The 19478-nt window shown below is 42.4% G+C and overlaps 1 protein-coding gene across 2 annotated transcripts in view; it reads right to left on the bottom strand.

Moving 5' to 3' along the window:
* LOC145357462 (lissencephaly-1 homolog) overlaps positions 1-19478 on the bottom strand; it is a 110468-nt gene that overhangs the window by 32248 nt on the left and 58742 nt on the right. For both annotated transcript variants that reach the window (XM_080210819.1, XM_080210818.1), the window contains exon 3: positions 5193-5277. In XM_080210819.1, the coding sequence (XP_080066945.1) occupies positions 5193-5277 (85 nt within the window). The remainder of the gene's footprint in view (positions 1-5192; positions 5278-19478) is intronic.

The following is a 19478-nucleotide window of genomic DNA, read 5'->3' as shown; positions in this document are numbered from 1 at the left end:
ATTTCCTTTCCAGCAGATTTGCAGCAGCCAATCCACACATGCATTTCTCTAGCAATCTGTGAAGCCTTCCATTGTTTGCTGGAGCTGAGAGAGAGAGAGCTAAGATTTTACCTGTTAAAAACCTGTTTAAAATAAGTTTAAAGCACTTTACTCTTTGTAGAACTGTTTAAAGCATTTATTTATTGTATTTACTGCTTTAAGAATTCTGAGGGTGTGGTGAAAAGGCATTTGTGGACCAGCCTGCTTTAAATCAGCGCCAGGTTTAAAAGGAGGCCTGGTGTAGACAGCGGGCAGCGTCTGAGCGGGCAGCGGAGTGAGGGGGAAGCAGAGTGAGTTAATAGGGCTTAATATCAAAAAGGGCTTGAGGGAAAAAAGGCCAGGTGAGTTTGTGTGAAAAAAAAAACAAGGAAAAAAAATTTTTTCAAAACTACTACAGCAAGAAACAAGGAAAAAAATTTTTTCCCCATAAAAAATTACAGTGAATAATGGAGGGGCATGTGATGTGTGGTTTCTGTATGATGTGGGAACTGGCGGACCCCAGGGTCCTTCCCAGTGACCATGTCTGCAGTAAGTGCAGGTTGCTGGAGGAGCTCCAGCACAAGGTGGATGAGCTGGCCTCTGAGCTACAGACACTGAGGCTCATCAGGGGGAGAGAGGGTGCCCCTAGACTGGCTAAATCTAAGGGTCAGGGACAAAAGGGGGCTGCTGGGAGGAGGAGGAAGGGGGGTGAGGAGCGGAGGCCTCAGCCTCTTAATCTGCATAACAGGTTTGAGGTTCTTGCTTCCAGTCTGGAAGAGGACGAGGCAGGTGAGGTTGGTGAGCAAACTGCACACGGTACAGTGATGCAGCAGGACATAGGCAAAGAGAAGGGGAAAAGGAACGTAGTAGTGATTGGGGATAGTGGGGTGAAGGGTATTGACACTGTCCTTTGTCACAATGACAAAGTGCACAGAAGGGTGTGTTGTCTGCCTGGTGCTCGGGTACAGGATGTCGCAGCTGGGCTGCAGAGGAACCTGGAGTGGGAGGGTGAGAACCCGGTCGTTGTAGTACATGTGGGTGCCGGCGACGTAGGCAAAGTGCGGACTGAGGATCTGGGGAGGGAGTATGAGAAGCTGGGAATGGAATTAAAAAGTAGAACCGACAAGGTGGTCGTCTCTGGGCTACTGCCTGAACTGAGTGCAGACGGGCGTAGGGTTGACAGGATAAAGGAAGTGAATGGGTGGCTCAGGGATTGGTGTGGGAGGAATGGGTTCGAATTTATGGGGCATTGGCACCAGTATTGGGGTAGGTGGGACTTGTTCGGGCGGGATGGGGTGGGTCTGAATCGTGCTGGGACCAGAGTGTTGGCGAATCGAGTAAAGAGGACTGTAGACAGGGCTTTAAACTAATTGGGGGGGGGAGGAGGGTGCGAGGGTAGGTGACGCTACGAGGTCTAAAGTTAAGGATAGGGTACAGGTAAGGGAAGAGGCCGAGGATGTCCCAATTGGTGGCGTTACGGCAAATAGGGTCCAGGTGAAGGCTGGGATGAAAGCGCTTTATCTGAATGCACGAAGCATTCGGAATAAAGTGGATGAGCTGGTGGCGCAGATCAACACAAATGGATACGATCTGGTGGCCATTACAGAGACGTGGCTGCAAGGTGACAGGGACTGGGAGATGAATGTACAGGGCTATCAAGTGTTTAGGAAGGATAGGCAGGAGGAAAGAGGGGTGGCGTAGCTCTGCTGATTAAGAATAGTGTCAAGGTGGTAGCAAGGGATGATATCGGAGCCAAAGAGCAGAACGTGGAATCGTTGTGGGTGGAGATTAGGAACAGCAAAGGGAGGAAGACGCTGGTGGGTGTCGTCTATAGGCCCCCGAATAATGATCTGGAGGTGGGGCGGGCTGTTAACACGCAAATAAGTGCGGCGTGCAGGAATGGGACGGCAGTAGTTATGGGAGATTTCAATCTGCATATTGATTGGTCGACCCATGTTGGACGAGGTGGGCTCGAGGAGGAGTTCTTGGAATGCTGCCGGGATAATTTCCTTGAACAGTGTGTGTTGGAGCCGACGAGGGAGCGAGCTATCTTGGATCTGGTGCTATGTAATGAGGCGGGTAGAATTAGGGACCTTGCGGTGAAGGATCCTCTTGGAGAGAGTGATCATTGTATGGTGGAGTTTCTGTTGCAGATGGAGGAGGAGAAAGTGGGTTCCCGGACACGCGTCCTTTGTTTGAATAGAGGGGAGTATGGTAGGATGAGAGAAGAATTGGCGAATGTGGACTGGGGGAGTGAGTTGGAAGGTAGGTCTGCTGAGGAGCAGTGGAGGATCTTTAAGGAGATCTTTCTTGGTGCTCAGCAGAAATTTATTCCGATGGTTAAAAAGGACCGTAGGAAGAGAGGTAATAAGCCGTGGATAACGAAGGAGGTGAAGGAAAGTGTTAAATTAAAAGCGGAGGAATTTAGAGTAGCTAAGAGTAGTGGGCGAGAAGAGGATTGGGAAAGGTTTAAATGTCAAAGATTGACAAAGAAGTTGATAAAGGAGGGTAGGAGAAGCTATGAGGCTGGGCTAGCACTTAATATAAAAAAGGATAGCAAGAGTTTTTATAAATATATAAAAAGGAAGAGGCTGGCTAGGGTGAACGTTGGTCCTTTAGAGGATGAGAAAGGGGAGCTAGTGGTAGGGGATGGGGATATGGCGAAGGTCTTGAATAACTTTTTTGTTTCTGTCTTCACGGAGGAGGACGTGAATAATTTGCCGGGTGTTAGCGATGGAAAGGTGGTAGGAATGGAGGGTCTTAATGACATTACTGTTACTAGAGAGGTGGTGCTCGACAGGCTGGAGGGGCTGATTGTGGACAAGTCCCCAGGACCGGATGGAATGCATCCGAGGGTTCTGAAAGAAATGGCAGAGGTGATAGTGGATGCCTTGGTGGTTATTTTCCAGACGTCGCTGGATTCCGGGGAAGTGCCGGAAGATTGGAAAACGGCTAATGTTACGCCGTTGTTTAAGAAGGGTGCCAGGCAAAAGGCGGGGAATTATAGGCCGGTTAGTTTAACGTCTGTGGTAGGTAAAATGTTAGAATCTGTCATTAAGGAGGAAATTGCGAGGCATCTTGAAGGGAATTGCTTGATAGGGCGGACGCAACATGGTTTCATTAAAGGGAAGTCGTGTCTGACAAATTTACTGGAGTTCTATGAGGATGTGTCTAGGGCAGTGGATAGAGGAGAGCTGGTGGATGTGGTCTTTCTGGATTTTCAGAAGGCGTTTGACAAGGTACCTCACAAGAGGTTATTGCAGAAGGTCAGGGGACATGGAGTTGGGGGTAGGGTGTTAGCGTGGATAGAGGATTGGTTGTCAAATAGGAGGCAGAGAGTGGGGGTCAATGGGTGCTATTCGGATTGGCGGTTGGTGACTAGTGGGGTGCCCCAGGGTCGGTGCTGGGGCCTCAGCTATTTACCATTTATATAGATGATCTGGAGGAGGGAACTGAGTGCAGGGTGTCGAAATTTGCTGATGACACCAAGATTGGGGGAAAGGCAAATTGTGCGGAGGGTGTGGAGAGTCTGCAGAAGGATCTAGATAGGCTGGGCGAATGGGCCAGGAAATGGCAAATGGAATTTAATGTTGGCAAGTGTGAGGTGGTCCACTTTGGTAGGAAGAATGGTAGGAAGGACTATTACTTACGTGGCGAAAAACTGCAGCAGGCGACGGTGCAGAGGGACCTCGGGGTCCTTGTGCATGAGTCGCAAAAACCCAGCTTGCAGGTGCAGCAGGTGGTCAGGAAGGCGAATGGGATGCTGGCCTTCATAGCGAGGGGGATTGAATATAAAAGTAGGGAGGTCTTGCTGCAGCTGTATAGGGCATTGGTGAGGCCGCAGCTGGAGTACTGTGTGCAGTTTTGGGCGCCGCACCTGCGCAAGGATATTTTGGCCCTGGAGGGAGTGCAGAGGAGGTTTACTAGGCTGATACCGGAGTTGAGGGGATTGAGCTATGAGGAGAGGCTGAATAAACTAGGCTTGTACTCGTTAGAGTTTAGAAGAATGAGGGGAGATCTCATTGAGACGTATAAGATGATGAATGGGATGGATAGGATAGAGGTGGAGAGACTCTTCCTGCTCAAAAAAGACAGTAGGACTAGGGGGCACAGCCTCAAGATAAAGGGGAGGCGGTTTAGAACGGAGTTGAGGAGGAACTTCTTCACTCAAAGGGTGGTGAATATCTGGAATTCTCTGCCCGTTGAAGTGGTGGAGGCTGCCTCGCTAAATATTTTTAAGAAGCGGGTTGATGGGTTCTTGATAAGAGAGGGGATTAAGGGTTATGGGGAGAGGGCGGGAAAGTGGAACTGAGCCACAACAGATCAGCCATGATCTTATTGAATGGCGGGGCAGGCTCGAAGGGCTAGATGGCCTACTCCTGCTCCTATTTCTTATGTTCTTATGTTCATTGGTGCCTTATAGTCAAAGAACAGGAAATAAAAATGGATGCTATACACAAGAGGAAATCGGTGAGTTCATAGGGCTCCAAGTGCAGTTTTGAGGAAGGCATAGTGACCTATGCAGTAAGATCCAGAAGAAACCAGCACTGAGGGTTTAAGTGGCTTCAATAATGAGGCAGTGGAGAAGCAGTGAAAAAGGCAGTTGCTTGATATTATAGCCGTACAAGGTGAAATGCCAAGATGCAAAATTGTTGAAGGTCAGATAAGGAGAAGCAATAAGGGAGGGTGAAAATTTTGAACCTGCTTGGCTGGGGCAAGGCACAAGACTAGGAAAGGATGCAAATGGAAGTATGTAGGATTTTGTTTGACTTTGAATGAGATGTCAAAATGGGAGAAAATTGAGCAGTCAAACCTCAATATGTTGACTGAATTGACTAAGATTTTGGTAGTGGTGGAGGAATGGCAGTAGAAAGGGGCAAACAATGAAAGAAAACAGTAATGAAGCAGTTGTGGGGGAGGATGTTGAATGCGAGCAAGTAGTAAATTGAAGATTGTGCATCCTGGGACAGCTTGACAGGGCAACCAAGCAGGCTGTTGGAAGCATAGTTAGCCAACACCACACAACCACTGAACAGGCTCAACTCCGTGCAACAGAATTGCATTCTAAGTTATGCATTTCTTTCATAGTTCTCAACACAGTTGATTGGCAACAGTTACTCTCAATCACATTATTGTGTTGACGTACTTGTGAACGGCAAAGTAAATTGACTTACCATATCTAATTCTGCCTCCTTCTTAAAAACTGAATAAGCTTCTTCATATCCATTGGAGCGAAGGTAGTCAGCTATAGCTCGATTTCTGAAAAATAAAATTGAATTCTGAAAATGAAAATAAAATACTGAAGTTTTAAAAGCTTAATGCTTTGTATAACCACCAGATGTTTTGTAAAGCGCTTTATAGCCATTAAGTACTTCTGAAGTGCAGTCACTGCTGTAAGACAGGAAAAGCTACCACAAGCAATGTTATATTGACCAGATAATTAGTTCTGTAGTGATGCTGATTGAGGTATGATGTTAGCCTGAACACTGGCGATGACTCCTTACTCCTTCAAAACAATGCCATGCAATCTTTTACACCCACTGGAGCAGGCAGATAGGCTCTGGTTTGACATTTCACCAGAAAGGTGGAATGACAGTGTAGAACTCTTTCAGCGCTGTAGTGGACTTTCAGTTTTCGTTTATTAGTTTCATAAGTAGGCTTACATTGGCACTGCAATGAAATTACTGTGAAAATCCCCTGGTCTTGTGCTCAAGCCTTGAAGTGGGACTTGAACCCAAAGCCTTGATTGACTCAGAGGCGATCCAACTGAGACATTTTTGATTCGAGTATCAGCAGGTAAAAAAAAGTGATAATTTGAAGAATGAATATTGAGTTTTTTTTTGAATTCCAGAACTGAGGCCAAAACGAACCACCTAGTGACTGGAAGCATGCATCTGCACAGCATGCCAAACATGTACATACAGCGATGATGGGGATTGCTGAGGATACGGCAAACGTATCTAGGATTTTCTTCAAAGATTTGCCTTAACTGTATCCATCCCACTTCCTGAACTCAGGCAGCATGGTGGCAGTGGTTAGCAGGGCTGCCTCTCAGCACCAGGGACCTGGATTCAATTCTGGCCTTGGGTGATTGGGTGGAGTTTGCATGTTCTCCTTGTGTCTGCGTAGGTTTCCTCCAGATGCTCCAGTTTCCACCCACACTCCCAAGATCATCAGGTTAGGTTGATTGCCCGTGCTAAATTGCCCTTAGTGTCAAGGGAACTAACAGGAAAAACATGTGGGGTTACGTGGATAGGGCTCGGGTGGGATTGTTGTCAGTGTAGGCTTGATGGGCCAAATGGCCGCCTCCTGTACTGTAGGGATTCTACGATTTCAGCCACAAAGTGGTAACGCAGGTGGAGAAGATAGTCAAGAAGGCACACAGCATGCTTGCCTTCATCAGCTGGAGCACTGAGTTTAAAAATTGGCAAGGCACGTTGCAGCCTTCTAGGACCTTAATTAGGCTACAATTGGAATATAGTGTTCAATTATGATTACCACACTACCAAAAGGATGGAGACTTTGGACGGAGTACAGAAACATATTCCCAGGTTGTTGCCTGGTATGGAGAACATTACCCATGAGGAAAGGTTGGAGAAACTTGGTTTGTTCTCACTGGAATGATGGAGGTTGAGGGGTGACCTGATAGAAGTCTACAAGATTTTGAGGGGCATAGACAGGGTGGATAATTAGAAGCTTTCTCCCCAGGGTGGAAGAGTCAATTACCAGGGGGCACAGGTTTAAGGTGCAAGGGGCAAAATTTGAAAGAGATGCGCAGGGCAAGTTTTTTTTTTACACAGGGCGTGTTGGGTGCCTGGAACTCACTGCTGGGGGTGGTAGTGGAAGCACATATAATAGTGACTTTTAAGGGACGTCTTACAGACATGAGAGTGGGAATAGAGGGATGTGGTCCCCGGAAGGATAGGGGTTTTAATTCAGATGGACAGCATGGTCACTGCAGGCTTGGAGGGCTGAAAGGCCTGTACCTGTGCTGTAATTTTTTTTGTTCTTTGATTAAGCAATTTCCTTCCTGAAATCCACAACTGGGTTTTCCCTTGCCCACATCTTCAACTCCACCAACGTGCCCTCAACTGTCCAACCAGACAACAACCGGGAATTTATTGTGCAGGGAAACAGGTAATACACAGGCAACACTGCCTTTAAAATGTACACAAGCATGCTCGTGGGAATCTTAAAGTGACTACGCATGAAACAACTGAATCAGACAAGCAGAAAGTAACAAGGAAATACTGTTCCACATTAAGTGTACTGCCTTTCACATTCTCACCAACTCAAGTCTGATGTCATGACAAAACATAGCTTTTCTCCTCTTCAAACATTAGAGACTGCTTCTCCATGACACTCTAGTCCACTCCAAGCACCTGCAACAGCACATCCCCTTGCAAGCTCAGTGGATGCATCACTTCTCCCTGCCATCCCGGACTCCAAACACTGCTTCCAGGTGAAACAGTGATTTACTTCTACTTTGAATTTATTGGACTGCAGTCACTGCTCGTGATGTGAACTCGCTACACTGGACAGACCAGAGTGTAATTGCTTTGCTCAGTCAGCAAGTGTGAACCGGGAGTTTACAATTGCCTGTCATTTTAATACTCCATCCCATTCCTACACCATTCTAAAGAAGCTAAAGGAAAATCTGAAATGCAGTATCTGATCTTTCAATTAAGCGTGGCACAGCCTTCTGGACTCGTCATGTTCAACATTTTCACATCATAATTATAGTTTCCATTTCTGGACAGTTGCTTGGGATGATTCTGATATTCCTATTTGCACCTACTTCAGATCCATGTTTTCTTTCTTTACTTACACCATTACTGTCCCTTTTACCATAACCTTGTCTGGCCTCCATCCCATCCCTTGTTCCTTCTCCTTATCCATTTACCTTCTCCACTTCCTTAAAACTTGTTACATCTCAAAATATTTTCCATTTCTCAACACTAACTCTTCTCACATTCCCTGGCCATGAGTATTTCTGCATTGTCTGTTTAACATATTTATCATATATTTATATATGATATAAATCATATTAGTTTGAGTTTAAGCTACCTAGAAATTGGGCAAACAGGTCAATTTTCCAATAAAACACTCGAGAAATTTAAGCTTAAACATTTTAAAAACATATTTCAGATTATTTTCCACTGAATAGTAATGTCTTTAAATAAGTTCAAAATTTTTAACTTCAAAACCTTAATTTTCTCAACAATTGAGAATTTCCACTGCTGTGTATTCTCAACATGTAATTTTCAGTATTTTCCAGCAAGCAGTCTAACAGGTGTTGGGAGGGCAAAAGTGTGTTTTCTTCTAATCCTGATTCTAATTTCTCCTCAATCCAATAACTTAACACAAGCTTTAATTCTCAAATATGTTATGAAGCCAGTGATAAACTTACATTCTATGTTTTTTTATTATGAAGTTGGTAAAGAAAAACAAAAGCAACACGAGAAAACAGTATTCAGAGATGGGAAGAGGAGTTCTGGCATTTTTAATAGCTTGTAAAGAAAAATCAAGAAATTTCTTTATTCAATGCTTTTGGTGATATAACGAGCAACATTTGATATAAAAACTTAAATTGCATTGGTAAACTGTTTTGAGGTAGTCTGTTTCATCATGAACTTTTTTAAAATTAGAGTTTTGGAACTCTAAATTTGCAAGCTCAGTGGATGATCACTTCCCCCTGCCACCCGAGTCCAAACTGCTTTCAGGTGAAAGTGATTTACTTCCACCTTGTATTTATTGGATTATAGTCACTGCTCATGATGTGATCTCGCTACACTGGACAGACCAGAGCATAATTGCTTTGCTCTTGCTTTGTTCAGTCAGCGAGAGTGAACTGAGTTTACAATTGCCTGTCATTTTAATACTCTGCCCCACTCCTACACCATTCTAAGGAGGCTCAAGGAAAATCTGACACACAGCACCCAATCTGCATTTATGATAAAAAATCAATCATATTTATGATAAAATTGTGCCTCCCCTTCCCAGGTCCTGTCCAGCAATTTTACTTGTTAACAAATTTATGCTTAAGTGCTGATAGCATGTACAATGTTAAGAACCTGATGACAATCACAATAGTTAATTCTCTAAAACCTCATTCTGTACATGGCTGTATCTCAGGATCTCTCAGAATGCCTCCCTTCTCCATTCCACCCTGTCACACATCACCAGTGATCCCCAATCCAACAGCCACTATTCATGGAATTCAAAAGTTCTCTCTTTAATCCTTTTAGGCCCTGGGAATCTCCTTCCAGCATCCCAACATCTTCCCCAGTGTTCCTAGGAAGTGCCAACGCCAACACGCTCCCCCCAACCAATTTCTCAGTTCTTGGGCAAATTCACAAGATTAGTGTCTGAGGCTCAACCATCTTCAGCTGTTTCATAAATGATCTTCCTTCTATTGTAAGTTCAGCGGTTGGGATATCTATAGAAGATTGCACAATGTTCAGTACCATTCACGTCTTAGATACTGAGACAGTCCATGTCCAAATGCAACACAATGCGGACAATATCCAGTCTTGGGTTGATAAGGGCGAATAACAAGTGCCAGGTAAGGACCATTTCCAACTAGAGAGAATCTTACCCATAAAATTCAATGGTATTACCATCGCTGAATCTCCTATTTGATTTATTGTTGCATGTATTAACAGGGTGAAAAGTATTGTTTCTGGCATGCTATACAGACAAAACATACCGTTCATAGAGAAGGAAATGAGAGAGTGCAGAATGTAGTAACCCAGGGGTTACTATTGACCAAAAACTGAACTAGGCTAGCCATATACATATTGCAGCTACAAGAACAACTCAGCGGCTACAAGAATTCTGTGGTAAGTAATTCCATTTATGGTCCCCAGAGCTGTCCATCATCTGCAAGGCACAAGTCAGGAGTGTGATGGAATGCTCACTACTTACTTGGATGAATACAACTCCAGCAACACTCGAAGCTCAACATCATCCAGGACAAAGCAGCCCATTTGATTGGCACCCCATCCACCATTTAAAACAGTGCCAATAGTGTACACCATCTAGAAGATGCACTGCAGGAACTCGAAAAAAGGTCCATAGGCAGCACTTTCCAAAACCACAACAGCGACCATCTACAAGGATAAGGGTAGCAGGCACAAAAGGAACACCACCACCTGGGAGTTCCCCTTCAAGTCATTTGCCACTCTGACATGGAAATATATCTTTATCCTTCACGTGTTGCTTGTTCCTTCTCTAACTGCACAGTGGATGTTCCTACACCACATGAATTGCAGTAGTTCAAGGCGGCTGTTCATCACCACCTTCAAGGGCAATTAGGGATGAGCAAATGTTGGCCCACATCCCATAAATAAATTCTTTAAAAGTTCCCTGAACTTGATTGTCTCTCAAAATTTCTCAACCCTCCCAGCATTGCCAGAACCACCTTAAATGCAGATACGTCAGTGTCCATGAAACAACCCCGTCCTTACAAAACTTCAGTCTTACCATCTATTCCTGTAATTGTGGTTTACTGCATAGGTGGAAGGATATCCCTTGCATGTTAGCCTGGGAGACTCTGCAGTCATGGAACATATTACTTATGCAATTTTGCAACCACCAATGTTATGTAGTGCGAATTTGAGAAGCTAGAAATAATTTAGTTACTAATGGAATCATTCCTTTATCCTGAATTGGCAGGGACAAGTATGTAGATTTCGATTAAAACCTGCCACCTTCTTTAAAAATAGCAAATTCACTTGGAGATGAGACAATCCTTGTAGACAAGTTGATATTTCATACTTAACAGAAATGGCATAACATTTCCAAAGTAGCAGTTTAAAATAATATTCACCTATCCCAAAAATATTTTCTAAGGTGGTACAATATAAAGCCAACTTCATAAGTTAACAACACTACACATACAGGATCTGCAGCCAGTTAGATTACATTATAGCTTCTGTGGGCACCTCAGGCTAATTTTTATCCCACTTTGGAAGGCAAACATTTGTTGAAGTAGCTCAGCTATATGACTACTGTGTTTGAACAGGAAGCATCGCAACAGAATCCGATGTTGTCCAAAGATGTACACATTGACGTTTCATTGTGGGGTTGTTCGAGAGCAATTGGAGTAGAAATCCAGGCCAATTTTATCTCCATTGATCTTAATGAGTAATGATAGAGGCTCCCACTGGTACTCTGATGCAGAATTTTCCTCAACACACTCCATAGTCTGCACAGATTGGTATTCCCCTTCCCTCCTGGTGCAGAAAGAACTACTGATTTATTGTCGTCTTATGTACTGGAATAGTGAAAAGTATTGCTTCTTGCGCGCTATACAGACAAAAAATACTGTACAGAGGTGTGTGTGCGGCATATAATGTTGCAGGTACAGATAGGGTGTAGAGAAAGATCAGCTTATTGTATGATAGGTCCATTTAAAAGGTCTGATGGCAACAGAGAAGAAGCTGTTCAAGTCTGTTGGTATGTGTTCTCAGATTCCAACAACAAAAAAGGGAGAGAATATGCTCGGGGTGCATAGGATCCTTGATTAGGCTGCCTGTTTTTCCAAAACAGTGGGAAGTGCAGACAGAGTCATGGATGGGAGGCTGGTTTGCCTGATGGACTGGGCTACGTCAACAATCTTTTGTAGTTTCTTGCAGTCTTGGGCATAGCAGGAGCCACACTAAGCTGAGATACATCCGAAAAGGATGCTTTCCATGGTGCATCTGTAAAAATTGGAGGTTTGTAGCAGACATGCTGAATTTCCTTAGCCTCCTGGCATTGGTGGGCTTTCTTAACTATAGCATCAGCTTGGAGGGACCAGGATAGGTTGGTGGCGATCTGGACACCTAAAAACTTGAAGCTCTCAACCACTTTCACTTAATCACCGTTGATGTAACATAAGAACATAAGAAATAGGAGGAGTAGGCCATCTAGCCCTTCGAGCCTGCCCCGCCATTCAATAAGATCATGGCTGATCTGTCGTGGCTCAGTTCCACTTTCCTGCCCTCTCCCCATAACCCTTAATCCCCTCTCTTATCAAAATCCCATCAACCCGCGTCTTAAAAATATTTAGCGAGGCAGCCTCCACCACTTCAACGGGCAGAGAATTCCAGAGATTCACCACCCTTTGAGGGAAGAAGTTCCTCCTCAACTCCGTTCTAAACCGCCGCCCCTTTATCTTGAGGCTGTGCCCCCTAGTCCTACTGTCTTTTTTGAGCGGGAAGAGTCTCTCCACCTCTATCCTATCCATCCCATTCATCATCTTATATGTCTCAATGAGATCTCCCCTCATTCTTCTAAACTCTAACGAGTACAAGCCTAGTTTATTCAGCCTCTCCTCATAGCTCAACCCCCTCAACTCCGGTATCAGCCTAGTAAACCTCCTCTGCACTCCCTCCAAGGCAGCATGTCCTCCACTACATTTCCTGAAGTCAATGACCATATCCTTTGTTTTACTGACACTGAGGGAGAGATTATTGTAGCTGCACCATTTTACTGGATTCTCTCTTTGTACCCCATTTTGTCATTGATTGAGATCCGATGCACTACAGTGGTGTCATCAGCAAACTTGAACATGGAGTTGGAGCAGAATTTGGCCACAGTATAGTTTTGGATTAGACAATTTTGCATACTTTTCCCAATTCTTCTCAACAATAATTGATGTCTCAAGGTCTGAACAAATTAAACTATTCAACTACCAGTCAGTATTTCCCAGTACCTTTTTCATTAGGGCTTGCAGATTATTCAAATTCTTCAGTAATGCAGATTCTGCTGCTTTTCTGCTCTTCGCTTTCTAATGCGAAACACATTTGCAAGTTAGTCAGCAATTCCACTGAACACTGCAGCTTTCTTCCAGCCATGGGTGTGGTATCATCCCACAGCAACAAGGCAGTTAATGTGTTGAGTGCTTACAATTGCAACAATGGTACCCAAAGCAAACCATTGCTCAGTATTTAAGGGCATGGTAGTTTCTCCATTAAAAGGTCTGTATTTTAAACTCAATTAAAAATCAGAAGATGATAACAAAGGTCAAGTTATGGTCAATTATGGAGGGGATATTGCTAATCTGGCACTGCATCTTGGATGTTGACTTTCTGGTTTAAAATGCTAAGAGTGTAAATAAATGCCTTCATTTTTTTCCCCAAAACCTGGAAGTCATTACACCAGGTTGCTTCATACACTGCAACAATACAAGGTTAATGATACAGCTCACTAGCTTTCCCTTTGTCATGTATTATACATACTACACTGGTTGTGAATATCTAATTTCAAAATGTTTTAAAATTGAATTGGAAATAGAAAATCCTATTTCTGCAGACATCTAAAGTGGGTGCAAATTAACCAGATCTGGATTAATTATTTAAAAGGGTAATCTGCGTTTATTTTCCAACATCAGAATGGGAAGAAAGAACACCCTAAGCAATACACAATCCTCTCTAGGCATCTTGGTAGAGCCTGGATGCCTCCAGTTATCACAATAAATGATTTAAATTATTCATGTAGTTCCCAGATGAAAAAGAAGCTAAAAGCAACTTGTACAGGGGAATGGAGTTTCTTGGTGGAACCACAAAGTCTGAAAAAAAAGAGCAGTTACCTCTATTAGGGAGTCAGTCAGCACGGTTAGAGCTTGGAGAATGCAGAGAAATAGAACATACTAGGATCTGTAAAACAGCTGAGAACAGACTGGGGGAAAACAATCCATTTTCCAAAGTCAGGACAAGCAGCTTGGAACCACAGGTGTTATTGATTTTTAGTCCCTAAACAAAGTGGCAGTGAGGACCAAGTTTGAGCTGAAAATTCCACAACTGAAGTTCTGAAATAGAGTTGGAGATCAGTTAGCCAAAATTGAGTGCCCAGGATCTCTGAAATCTTGTACCTTGGACAATATTTGGAACACTGAGGAAAGCAGTGGCATACTTTGCTTTGGTCACAGAAAAATGAATCCGCAGGAAGGTATAATGTAAAAGGGAACTCTCGGGTGAAATTAAAAACTAGAACAGGGTTTGGAATCCAAGTCTCCACAAATAATGTCACATTAGTCATGCTTAATTTGGTTTATTTTTTCCCTACATTCAGTAAAGTTTTAGTTTAAAATGTGAAATTTTATGGTATAATCTCTTCAGCGCATCAAGGAGTTTGAATTTCTCTTAATATTAATAGAATCCCTATAGAGACAATCATCTTTTGTAAATTATTACTTCTACCTAACATTTGTGGCAGGAAGTGGTTTGATTTTTTTTTCCAAAGAACTTCTTTTATTTTTATCAGTCCACTTCAAAAATCCAACTGTGTCAAAACGTTACTGCATTAATGTAAAAGTGGGGTGGACTAAGCTTCCTTTACTGAGCCATAAAAACTTGAGTTTACAGGTGCAGTTTCTGTTTGCACTACTAGTTGCTCTCAGTTACTGATTACAGCCCCATTACCCCATGTGCCCGTCAAGCAATAATAGAATCAGAGTCAACTGCAACAAAGTCCCATTATTTTAAATCCATTCTAGCTTACTTTTGGACTCAAAAATGTGCCCCAGCATGAGTCAGCATCTGAAATTAAGGCAAAGAAACAAAATAAGCTGCATGACTGCTGTTAACTTAATGCGCTTTCAGTATTTTAAAAATTTCCTGGTTTCAAGTGAACATAAATTATTGCATTTACTAGTTATTTTGACCATTTGTATCCCATTTTCATAAAATCTCACAGCATAGAAGTTAAGCAATTTAATCCACAGTTCCAGTGCCAACTCTGAAAGAACTGACTAATTTCATTCCCTTGCTTTTTCCACACAGCCAATCAAATTGTACCCTGTCCATCACCACTCCTACCCCCAAAACGCATCACTCCTATTCAATTTCTGTTAAAGTCAACAAACAAAACAGATAGTTATTTGTTCCCATCTCAGTTAATTCTATAGAGTAACAACCAGGGAGCATTTTTCCAGATCTTGAGATTCCTTTACCTCACCTCTGCTTTGTGAGGTATTGAAAATTTTGGCTGAATATAGGTAATGAATCCTACTGCATTGTAATGCTAAATGCTGATGATTCCCAGTAGACAGAGATAGTGTGAGAACAGAAACAGACTATTTGTATGCACACTTGCATGTTAAGAACCCTAGAGAGTTGATCCAAAATCAGCAGAATAAATCTCACTTGATACAAACCCATGATCATTTCACAAGGATGAAATAACACGGCAAGAGATATTTACTGGAACAAAAAAACTGATCAAATGATGCGACAGAACACCACAATGTTAAAAATTACATACTGGCCTATTGTACATTGATTGGAGTGAAAAATATTCATGTCTGACAGAGGCAAAGAGGGCAAAGGACTGAGTAAAGACACAGCAAAATAGCACCGCAAAGTGCTTAGTGATAATATTCAGGGCATCAAACCAGCAATCTGCCACCTGGCTCACCACGGTGGTATCAGGCAGATCTTGGACTTGATCTATGAAGAGACTAGTGGGGTGCTGAAGGTTTTCCTGGAGAATGTGATCAGGGATGCGGTCACTTACACTGAACATGCCAAGCACAAGGCGGTGGTGTATGCTCTGAAATGCCAGGGCCACACACACTATGGTAGAAACTCTATGCCAAATCCAAACACAAATCAAAGGTTCTTAAGAGCCACGCACTGGGAGTGACCTGGGAATGGGAGCTTGGATAGATTGTGATCAGGAACAAGAATGATTTGTTCTGAGGAGAATGTGCACTCTGAACATGTGCAGATTAGGTTGATAGGTCATGCTAAATTGCCACTTAGTGTGCTAGGATGTGGGTGTTACAGGGATTAGTGGGGAAAATATGTGGGTTTATGGGGATACGGCCTGAGTAGGATGCTCTATTGAAGAGTTGGTGCAGACTCAAATGTGTCTAATGGCCTCCATGCACTGCGAGGATTCTATGAATAGCCTCATCCATAATCTATACGAGGGCCAATTATTCTGAGCGAAACCAACAACTAATGCCAATAACCAGATTTTAAAAGCAGTTAGAGGCAGCTTTTTACTAACAAATCAATAGATGTTCAACAAATTACTGAAGGGTGTAGACAATCAAAATTCTTGAACTCAAGCTAAGCCTTCTGAAAAGCTTCTGCTGCAATTAAAGAACACTTCAAAAATCACTAAAAGTGCCACCTAAACACAACTCATGCACCTAAATTCCACATACTCCCAGATCTCTGATCATTGACATCAGCAACTTTTCTGTTACCAGAATTCACAAAATGCAGCAACTGTTCAAGCTAGCTTAAAACAACACAAAACTTGTGAAAACCGAACATAAATGGAAGGTGGGACTTGAGAATCAAAACAAGACCTACAAATCACTGCTCTGGTTGGCATGTTTTATCAGTTTCTTTCAACATTCAAGTTGACTTTTTCCCTTCTGTTTTCAATGTTTCTTAAATTATCTCCCTGGAAATAGAAAAACTGAATTGGCATTTTTTTTTGAAAAAATTTTTTTTTTTTTACACCAATACACATTGCATCACACTGGACCTAGAGTTTGGATTTGGAAAACTTAACATTTATTAATTTACCTGAAATAATACATTAAGATTCTGCACTTCCAAGTCAACGTACAGAGATGAATTCTGCTCATTATTAATGTACGCTAATGTTAATGTAAAGCATTTGGGTAAGTACATGGATGGGAAAGGATTAGAGAGATATGGGCCAAACAGACAATTGGGACTAGCTGGGAGGGCACTATGGATGGCATGGATCAGTTGGGCCGAAGGCCCTATTTCTGGGCAGTATTGGTCTATGATACTATGTTTAGAGATTACACAAGCCATCTTTCAGATTATTACAACGACTTCACAGAAGCCACCATAGCAGTAGTGGCAGAGGCTTATGGGCAAGTAATCCACGTATGGTCTGGGCAAATCTTAACAAGGGAATAAAGTAGTTACATTATAAAAGGCTAAACAGCCCAAGTATGTGCAGCTAGATTATTGCTTTAAGTGGTAAAATATCAGAATTAAAACCCAAAAGAGCTAAGATCAAGGAACAAATTCTGCATTCTCCACAGAAACAAAGACATTGTTCCAAAATTAACGGTAACTGCGTTAGTATTTAAAATACAAATAGAATGGCGTTTGACTGTTTAAAAAGGTGCTTAAATATTAATCAGCAATCCAAATTTTCAAATCTATTTGGATATGGTTTCTAGTTAGCCAACTATGTATTCCAAATATTTTACAAAAGAGATGTCTGAAAAACTAGTGGATGGTCTATGAAAGAAAACAAACTATACAGATAGCTTAATTTGCTGACAACAGCAAAGTCGTTGGGTAGCACAGAGGTTTGTCATCTTACGAAAAAAAACACTTCCCAGCTCACTTCGTTACATTGCGATTCCCAAGAGCGCACACTGCCTTTGACTGGAGGATGTGCAAAAACTGGGATCAGAGATAAAAAGTATGTCAGTTGAACTGCAAAAGGGTCTTCACCAACTACTTAAAGCAGAAATTGACCATCATGCTTGTATAACAGCCACACTAAGACTAAACTCACCCCTAGTTAATTTACCACGTCTTATTATAGATGGTTATCAGAGTAGCAAAAAGAGTAAATTTGCAAGCTGCTGAGCATACTTTGCCAGTTATGTTGCTGGGGGTGGGAAAGAGCAAGAAAAAGCAATAACAACATAACATGATTTACCTGAAAGGTCCAACTTAAATTATTTGTGCCGTCAAGGAAAGAACCCTTTACTCATGCAACACATCAAGTATCTGGTCTCTTAACAATCTGCATTTAAATACCAGAACACCATAAAACAAGTACAATAAGCAACACTAATTTTTTTGAGATATGGGAGTTGTCAAATAGAGCAGCATTTATTGCCCATCCTAACTGAACTGCGGACCAGTGCCTGCTTCAAGTAAAAGCAACTGCCTCAGCAACTGTCAAAGGACAATCAGGTTGGACACTCCCACTATTCCACCCTCCACGTTTTTGTTATTGAAACATGCCAAATGCTATGTCATCAGTTCTATCAAAAGATCAACTGGAAATGGTATCTGTGTTGCTCTCCATAGTTACTACCCGACTTGAATATTTTTAGTATTCTGTTTTTATTTCACTAATTGCTAATCTCTTTTGACAAGTTTAAAATCCACAGCAATCTGTGGAACTATTTTGCAGAAGCGTTGGACAGAGGAAAATCTTGTGGTAGATATGGTTAAATTCCATTTAGGAGTGCCAATTTAACTGCCTGGAAAAGCAAAAACAAAAAAAAGCACCATCAAAAAATCTTTTATACTCACTGGAGGTAAACTGTGTTCAGACACCAGAAGACCTTCCCTATCTCCATCTTATTAGAAGGTAAATTACATTTGTGCTAATGCTTAAATACTCAAATGGATTAGAAATGAATAAAAATTTCAGACATAAATACACCATTGCCAAACAGGCACTAAGTGAAGTATATTAGCTAAAACAATATACAACCCATATATGGGAAATATCCAACTGCAAGCGTTGGCACATTTTTCCACTTTGAATTAAACGAAAGGTCAAAGATTTATATCGAAACAGTTATGTAATCAGGTAATTAACTGATACACTTATTCCAAAGTGCACAAGTCATAAATTTAATGGTATTAACTATACAGTCCTACAGAAAAGCTTCCTTCTGCAAGCTGAGCATTGAAGAGACATGAGACGAAGCCAGAAGTAGCACTGCATATTTGTAAACTAAACCGATGCTCTTCATCCCTGATGTGAAGATGGTGGTGTTGGACTGAGGTAAACGCAATAAGAAGTCTCACAACACCAGGTTAAAGTCCAACAGGTTTATTTGGTTGCACAAGCCACTAGCTTTCAGAGTGCTGCTCCTTCATCAGGTGAGTGGGAGTTATGTTCACAAACAGGGCATATAAAGACAAAGCTCAATTTACAAAATAATGATTGGAATGTGAGTCTTTACAGGTAATTAAGTCTTAAAGGTACAGACAACGTGAGTGGAGAGAGGGTTAAGCACAAGTTAAAGAGAAGTGTATTGTTTCCAGCCAGGACAGTTAGTGAGATTTTGCGAGCCCAGGCAAGTCATGGTGGTTACAGATAGTGACATGAACCAAGATCCAGGTTGTGCGTGGAACTTCGCTATCATTCCCTGCTCAGTGACTCTGCGTTGTCATGTGTCCTGAAGGCCACCTTGGAGAATGCTTACCTGAAGATCAGGGGCCAAATGCCCGTGACTGATGAACTGCTCTGCAACAGGAAGAGAACACTTGCCTGTTGATTGTCCAGCGGTATTCATTCATCTGTTGTCGTAGCGTCTGCATGGTCTCCCCAACGTACCATGCCTCGGGACATCCTTTCCTGCAGTGCATCAGGTAGACAACATTGGCTGAGTTGCAAGCGTATGTACCTAGTGGATGGTGTTCTCACGTGAGATGATGGCATCCTTGTCGATGATCTGGCACGTCTTGCAGAAGTTGCTGTGGACACTGTTCTCAAGGCTG

Source organism: Carcharhinus amblyrhynchos, chromosome 23, assembly GCF_965287045.1.
Source record: "Carcharhinus amblyrhynchos chromosome 23, sCarAmb.v2.hapA, whole genome shotgun sequence".
In the NCBI taxonomy this organism is placed as follows: Eukaryota; Metazoa; Chordata; class Chondrichthyes; order Carcharhiniformes; family Carcharhinidae; genus Carcharhinus; species Carcharhinus amblyrhynchos.
The sequence above is the reverse complement of the archived record's forward strand: the minus strand, read 5'-3'. Positions and strand labels throughout refer to the sequence as shown.